General features: G+C 39.5%; 1 protein-coding gene across 2 annotated transcripts; it reads left to right on the top strand.

The window, feature by feature from the left end:
• Positions 1 to 547: 547 nt before the first annotated feature.
• Positions 548 to 7,098, top strand: LOC144556875 (uncharacterized). 2 transcript variants are annotated; one of them, XM_078305361.1, is made up of 7 exons: positions 549 to 627; positions 1,597 to 1,719; positions 1,817 to 1,860; positions 2,199 to 4,400; positions 6,125 to 6,205; positions 6,471 to 6,639; positions 6,744 to 7,098. In XM_078305361.1, the coding sequence occupies exons 2-7, from the start codon at positions 1,609 to 1,611 to the stop codon at positions 6,921 to 6,923; spliced, it is 2,787 nt and encodes a 928-aa protein (XP_078161487.1). In that variant the 5' UTR covers positions 549 to 627; positions 1,597 to 1,608; the 3' UTR covers positions 6,924 to 7,098. The 2 variants fall into 2 exon arrangements, with proteins under 2 accessions (XP_078161488.1, XP_078161487.1); XM_078305362.1 differs by lacking the exon at positions 6,125 to 6,205 and having other exon boundaries at positions 548 to 627.
• The last annotated feature ends 1,288 nt before the right edge of the window (positions 7,099 to 8,386 follow it).

Below are 8,386 nucleotides of genomic sequence, written 5' to 3'. Positions count from 1 at the left end.
GTTGTTGCTAAAAATCAGACAACAAAAACACGCCATTTTGAAAAAAAAAATAGTTAGGTAGAAACTATTATTCTAACAAAATTATATATTTTGCTTGATTGAGATGATAAAAGTGAGTAAAATCCATTAAAAAAAAACTAAATGTTCTTATTTTAATACACTTTTGCAATGATGATGTAGATGAAAAAAAAAGAAATATATTGAGATTTCCCCCTGAATTTTGGTTGCATTGTGTTTAAGCCCTTGCTAACTTTTGTTTGTTTTAGCCACCTACCCTTTCCCGTTCGTTCTCTTTCTCCTTTTTGCTCATCGTATCTCGTATGCAAACTTGGAGCATAAACCAAATTAAATCTCTCTCCCTATAAATGTCCTTTATCCCTCCCTCTGTTTTCTCGGTACACTCGACAATTCTGTCTCTCTCTTGCTTTCGCACTCGGCTGTTGCTCCCCAGCCCCAGTCTGATCGCGAAGGAATCGTGGACAAAGGATTGATTACTCGGAGGAATTCAGATTACTTTACTATCTGCACTGCATTTCATCCCGTCTGATTTCTTTGCGCCTTTGCCTTATTATTTCGAGTAGAAATCAGGCAGGCCCCACTCCAGACGCATCGCTTTGATTCGTCGAGGTCGCTTTCTTTACCCGACAATCTATTTTTTTTTTATATTGAAATTGTTAATACTTTTGTATTATTTATTCAAATTAGAGTATACAATACTCTTCTTATAGTGAGAATTTTAATTATAGATTGTGTGTTGAAAATTCTTGTAATTCTTGTTTGGTTGCTGTTGTGACGTCTTAATTCTCACTGATTGATCTGAGTTGAAGGAAGAAGGGTATGCATCTTAGTCTTAGATGACTTGATTGGGGTAGTTGGATGTAGAAAGCTGTGTTCTTTGGGGTTTATCACAGAAGATAAGGAAATATATTCTTCATTTTTTATGCTGGACCAATCCTTTTGGGTCTCTTAATTCGATCCTTAGGTTATTTCTTCCAAATATATACTTGACTTATCAATGTGAATTCATCTTCTTCTTCTTTGATTTTTTTTTTGTTACTTTTAGTTTATACTGGTACTTATTGTGATTGATTACCTACTGGAGAAGAATTTTTATTAAAAAAAGTTGCTATGTTTTTTAAAAGACAAATATATGCATATGCTGCATAATGTGGGAAAATTATAAATTACATGGTGGATTTTGTTTGATCTACTTTTTTTAAGTGCGATGAATTTTCATCTAGAGAAAGGAGGGTGTTAAATTTTTTAGGTATGATCCTTTTTGGGTTGTGATCGGTTTTTATCTGGTATGTGAGTTAGGAACAAAAACATATGTTGTGTTTATGGAGATAATACCAGCTTGAATGTTATGAAATCAGTTCTTCTGTCATTACGTTCTAGTTGATGCCATCAAAAGTTGAACATTGTCCAATTTGTAATTATATCCACTTGTACTTCTAGTTATCTTTATCAAAATATTGCACATATTTACGTTTTCATAATTTGATCCCAAATATTGAAATTTTTTCCTCTTAATCAAATATAATATTTCCTCTTCTACTATAAAGCCTCTTAACTTTTTTTTGTTTATGAACAGAGGTCCAGTAGAAGATGCCTGGGCATGGAAGAGATGACTACACACTGGAGAGGATGCTAGAAAGAAGACACCGTAACAATATTCGCAAATATCTTGAGCGTAACGGGCGTCGTATGACTGCTAGGGTATATATATTTTTTTTTAAACTTTATTTACAAATTTTCCCTTTCTAAAATTAAAGTTATTAGACTTTCAACTTCTATAATACCCTTTTTCTTTCAGGAAATTGACATAGTGAATCTTTGTACCAGATATCCTGACCAAAGGTATTAATTGTTGATATTTATCAATTAAACATAGGGCTCCGTTTGATATCACTAAATTAATTTTCCTGTTTAGCTCGTCGTGACTTTACTTCTTTCCTTACTTTTCATACCATCTCTGTGGAGGGCCAAATAGAAATAAGTAAGATAATATGTTTAATGAATGCTTGATGTTCCTTCCATGCAAAAGATGATAAAGGCAGTAAATTCATTTGCGGGAACTTTTAAGTACTAGACCTGTATAGAAGTGTGATGTGTTATAAACTTGTTACAATACTATATCAGTCTTGTATTAGTCTAACAACGTATATTTTGCTCACTTCATTGTTTAATGTCTTCAGGTATACGCTGTTTACATATTACTGCGATGGCGACTGCATGAGAGTGAATCCTTATGCGCTGCCCCAACTCCCAGTGCCTGACCACCACAACCACCATTGCCCACAGCGACAAACAGTGGGCACTTCTGATTCTGACAGGTCTGGACCCGCATCTCTTGTGGCCCCCTTGCTTTTTCAACTTAACATAGGGCCGGATGACGCAAATGCCCGCACAGAAGGACAGTCTGAGACCGGCCACCCTTCCACCTCTCGGGTAATCTTACCATGTTATTTTCTTACTGATAGACCTGAAGCATCAGCTTCTTCAGGTATGGAATTAGGTTCGACAGTAAATTTGATTGCTGATACCATTATTGAGTCACTTAACCGTAGCTCTGACAAGGAGAATTCCGAGAGGGATAGTTCTGACAAGGGTAATGATGAGAGGGAAAGATCTGACAAGGTTAATTCTAAGAAAAGTTCAAGAAAGAATTCTAAAAAGAATAAGAGGCATAAGAAGAAAGGCGGGGCCAAGTCTAGGGTATCTGAGACTCAAACCAGAACCCATTACAACCCGTCAAATGAGCCCTGTGTTTCATCTGACTCCTCTTCCAGTTCTCATGCTGAAACATTCCTAGTGGATGGAGATGGGGGTGAGCAAAGAGTGAAGAGTGACACTGAAACCGTGCTCCGGTGCTTCTCCAGCAACTCGTCTGACCGGTGCCATGCTGACGTCAGCTGCTCAAATTCTATGCTTAGCAGTGATGAAGAGGAGGCAAATGAACTGGCACTGCCCGAAACTGTCGGGCCCTCAGAGGATACTGCCAATGAAGATCCAAGTGCCCTTGAGGAGATGGATAAGGCGGATGAGGCTCAGTGCAGCTCTGATGCGTGTATCAGCAATGATTTTATCCTAGTAGTTTCCAGTAGGAAAGGGCGGTATGGTAGAAGATATGGTCAACAAGGTGGAAACCCTAGCCGATTTTCGGCTAGTGGTGAGCAGTTCTCTACCTGTCAAGAGAAACCCTCAAAAGTTGAAAGCGGGGATAAGTATGCCATGGATATCAAGGACTCTAAACCAAGGAATATGAGAACTGAAAACTTTCTCACACATGAGTCCAGCAATAGGGCTGAGACTCCCAAACCGGACTCTAATATCAGTGGCAGTGTAGATAGGCATTCAGGGGAGTATGTCTATCAGAAAGATGAATTTCCGAGTTTATCTCTGCCAAGCAGTGGTCAGAAGGAAGTAATAAGGCGTAAGGTGGGTCCGAGGCCGCCCCGAAGTTTAAAGAAGCCACCTGTCCCATTGCCCATAAAGTCCCCTGAGTGCAAGGAATCAGAGAGTGATGCTGTGGTGGACACCAAACTCAGCATCCCTAATTTGGAGGTGAAGATATGTGAAGTGGAAGAATCTGGTTCTGGTTCTGGATCTTCATCTGGGGATTTTTTCTCGCCTGACAGCTCCAAGTCATCTCAGATGAACCAGTCAAGCCATGACACTAGTGGCTTGGATTCCCCGAGAAGCTCCAAGGCATCTGATGAGACCCAATTTAGACCTGACACTTCTACCTCAGATGCTACTGGTGACAAATCCACCACTGTCGTTGCTCAAGCAGGCCATGACACCTGTCCCTCCAATCTCAGCAATACTACCCCCACCCTCACCGACATTGATGCTTCTAGGTTTGGCTCTTCGGTGTGCAGTTCTCCAGCCAGCTCTACACCTATTTCACCCAGCACCAGCATGCCATGCCTCGATATTGGTGAATCGAAGAACATGCTGGCTGTATGCAGCACAAATCTGGAGGAGATACTAGGGGCAGTGCGGGATGCTCACAAAGTATACCAGGCATCAGAGCTGGTTCAGTCTGCATTTGGTGGCCCGTTTGCAGATTACGAGTTATTATGCCACTATGCCTCTCCAATTCTCGACATTCCTCCTCATCAGATCGCTGACGCACCACTGCAAAAGATCTGGCAATGGTATGAAGAGCCCAGCTGTTACACATTGGAGGTGAAGGGGTGCCAGGACCACCATCGTTTCCTGGACTTTACTGCACATTTCGTGCCGTCTCTTTCGGCAGTGCAACTTTTTGTGCGGGGCCCATCAGCTATTTGCTCCAAGCATCAGCCGAAGGAGGGTGGATCTGAGTCTGCAGAGCTCGTTTTTGAATTCTTCGAATATGAGCAGCCATATTTTCGGCAGACGTTGTTTGAAAAGTAAGTTCTTAACCTTCTGATGTTATCCAACTTTATATGTGAAATGGGTGGATCTGGTCTGATTCTGAGCCTGAACCTTTCATTTGAAATTTAGAACCTGTCCTTTTCTGGTTTTGAGTCCTTTTTGTAAGTTGGGAAGGATCTGAACTGAGCACATAAAACCTATCCTGGCCTACTGCAAGGGTAAGTCCAGTCTAGCTCTTTGCTCTGTTTTTTTGGTTTTCCTTGGCTATTGGTGTTAATCATTCAGTGCTTTATAAGGTCAAATTGAGGCTTAAATTGGGTTTAACTGATGGGTTTAGGGTTTAGGGTTTTGAACCTTGCTGTTAACACTAAAATGGTATGGGGGAGATAAGAGGACTGATATTTGTGACCTAGTTTGTCTATTTGAGGAAAAGAAAAGAAAGGCAAAATACTTCAATTTCATTACGCTCCAACTTCCTTAAAAGAGGAAATGCTTTGTGTTTGCCTTCGTTCTTTCCTTAGCTACTTCTGTATATTTACAAACTTAGTTTCCGAGGCAATTTTGAAATGAAATGGAAACAAATGCTTCTTTCATATCCCATTACCTATTATACCTTGAAAGTGGCTTCTTCTTGGATAACTTCCACCTTAATATTTGGGTTGATTAGAACGCATGAACCGCCTAGTTTTTTTCCATTGATAATTCTGACCCAAGCATCATTTTTTGGCCCTGGAGAACTCTGCAGAAACTACCCTCCTTATAATGTTCATAACTATGCCCGAATCACCTGTTTTGTTTTTCTTGGTAACTCCGTCTAAACCGCTCACTGTTTCCTTGATAACTCTGCCTAAACCGCTCACTCTTTTCTTGATAACTCCGCCTAAACCGCTCACTCTTTCCTTGATAACTCCACCTGAACCGCTCACTCTTTCCTTGATAACTCCGCCTGAACCGCTCATTCTTTCCTTGATAACTCCGACTGAACCGCTCACTCTTTCCTTGATAACTCCGACTAAACCGCTCACTCTTTCCTTGATAGCTCCGCTTAAACTGCTCACTGTTTCCTCGATAGCTTCGCCTAAACCGCTCACTGTTTCCTCGATAACTCTGCCTAAACCACTCACTCTGTCCTCAGTAACTCCGCCTAAACCACTCACTCTTTCCTCGATAACTCCGCCTAAATTGCTCATTCTTTCCTTGATAAGTCCGCCTAAACCGCTTAGTTTTTCCATGATGTAACCTAACCCGCTCACTTTTTCCTTGATGACTCTGCAATTCTGCCTTCCGTTTCCTCTTTACTTCTTTCCCCCTACTACCCCCCGTTTCCTTCATATTCACACCTACGCTCACTGTTTCCTTTATTGCTTCCCCACCTAACACCCTCCTCTTTTCCCCTATATAAGGTGATCCTCTTCCCCTCTGCATTACATCGCCTCTCTAGCCGGCACCCTTCTGCGTCTGTAACTCAGCTTTGACCCCTTTCCAGTTCTTGTTCCTCTTTCCTTCCAAGTACCAACTTAGTCCATTCTGACCCTGTATATTAAGCCCAGTCCTGCCAGGACTAACCTCAATTACACTGTCCAACACCAAAAGCCCAAGAAAAACCTAAGGAGGACAAAAACTAGGTACAAAAACCCAGTCCTTCTGTCACTGGATGTGTCCAGTGGGGAAATGCCGGGTCTGGATCTGAAGCCAGTATGGTACCAAAATCCTAGACTATGTCCCTTGCCCCTAATAGGAACCATTGTCATATGGGCAGGGTCAAAGAACTCGTCGGAGGCATGGCTCAGGGGAGGAACCTGGAGCGTCTCCGCCTTGGTGACCTCCATCCCGCCTCCTGGTATGTTTATTCCTCTACTCTCTTTTTTAATTAATATATTTCTTTCAGTTTGTTGTTCCTTTTTTGTTTAATTGATAATTAGGAAATTAGCCAGTAACTTTTTGAAGCTTACATGTTAGATCTAAGTTGTATGAATTAGCAATTTTATCATATACCTTGGTGGGGGTTATCACTATTTCTTTTCTTTTTCTTTTTTTTCTTTTTTTTGATTGAAACTATTTCTGTTGTTGTCTATCTTTAACCTTAAAATTATGTTGCTTTTCAGGTTCTCTGTGGCGTGGTACCCCGCATACACGGTACCAGAGGGTAGGAGCAGCTTTAAAGCTGCATTTTTGACCTACCACTCCCTTGCACATTTTGTGCAAGGCGCTGCGGGCCCATCGGTTGATGGCTCCTCCTTCCCTGTTGTAGGGCTAATGTCCTACAATGCACAGGTAATTCCCACTAACAACCTTAAAAAATCATATTTCTAATTCCATTTTAATATAATTACAATCTCCTAAAGAAGTAACTTACTAAATGTTTTCACTTATTTCAGGAGGAGTCTTGGTACCATGAGAGGTACCAGACTGGTGGGGAACTAATGGTCGAGAGGTTGGAATCCCTCAACCTCACGGCCGGTGTCATGGCTCGGGCTTGGGTCATGAGGGGCGGCCAGGTGTCCGGGAACCACCACCCGGACTTCGAGTTCTTTGCCTCACGACAGTACCGTAATTAGTGGTACTGTCGTGATTTTTTTTTAATTTCTTTTCTTTTTCTCTTTGTTTAGATAGTGGAATTAGACTAACCCTAGGGTTAGAATAATTAAAAAATGCGGCAATTTTTTTTCCAAATGGTTTTGTTGTAAATTGATTGAAAGAAGGAAAAGAAAAGAATAAAAAATAGTGTTGAGATAATCTCTTGTGTGTTCAGCTCTGTTAATGTTTTGCATTGAATTCTTTGACTTGAGCTAGTGTAACTTTTCTGCCTGCTTCAAATTTTTTTTTTTTTTTTAAAAGAGTGAAGTAAAAAATGAATGAAGGACAAGAACAAAATATAACAAAGAAAAATCAAGGAAGAATAAATAAAAAAAAGAACAGGACCCAAGTGAAAAAATGTAATAAAAGAAAAAGGAAAAGGGACGAGAACAAGTAAAAGAATGAAGGAAGAGCAAAGTACACCAAATGAAGGACGAGAACAAAAATAAAAGAAAGATAACCTAAAAATAATAATTAGAAAAAACAAGGTCCAAGTTACAAATTAAACTCTTATCATTCATTCTACTCTACGTCCTCTCTAATCTTAATCTCTATCCTTAGCAGCTACATAGCAATATCGATCTTTATAAGATTTTAGCTAAGAAAGTGTGATACAATTGGTGTTTTGTCAGAGGCAGCAAATTAAGTTACAATTTTTTTTAAGGTTAGCAAAGTTACAATTATATATCATCAAGTATATATTGGTCAGAAATAAATATTTTGTATATTATATGCGTATTACAAAACCAATCAAAATATATAATCAAACGGTGATAAAGTTGAACACAAAAAACGGGCCAGCTAACTTATCCTGCCACGTGGCACTGGCACGGTATGACATGTTTAATCTACATCTCTTCTGTAAATATTTCACGTACTTTTACATTATTTATCCTTTAACTTTAGAATGGCTATTAATTAATTAATCCGAATGAATAAATGCATCGCAAAGGTTCGGATGAAACACATTAGTGCGATAGACATTATACAAGTCAGATTAAAAAAATATATCAAAAAATTGCAGTTATTAGGAATCTTTGATTTCATTTGGTCGCTTGAGTCTAATTTTTTTTTTTTTTTTAAAGCTCAGGCAAGCTGTATCGAATCATTAAATCAATACATAAATATCATTTTTAAGAGAACACTCGCCTTTACAATTTAGAACTGATTTGTATATGAGGATGGAGAAATCAGTCGGCTCATGCATAGGATTCGCAAAATAAAAAAAAAGAAAAGAAAATGAAACTCGTAGTTCGTGGCTTAATTTGCGATCAGTTTGTTATAACTTATGAATAAACGAGTTCAAAGAACTCTCCTTCCGCTTTTTGCTCTTTTCTTTCAAGTGAAAAAAAGAAAAAATCTTAGCCGCTGTTGTCTCCGCAACCGCTGCTTTTCCTCACTCTTTCGTATCTCTCTGTTTCGTTTCTCTTATCTCTTCTAATTT

The sequence above is a fragment of the Carex rostrata genome, chromosome 7 (assembly GCF_964058835.1).
Source record: "Carex rostrata chromosome 7, lpCarRost1.2, whole genome shotgun sequence".
Lineage (NCBI taxonomy): Eukaryota > Viridiplantae > Streptophyta > Magnoliopsida > Poales > Cyperaceae > Carex > Carex rostrata.
This window is presented reverse-complemented; position numbering and strand designations above follow the sequence as displayed.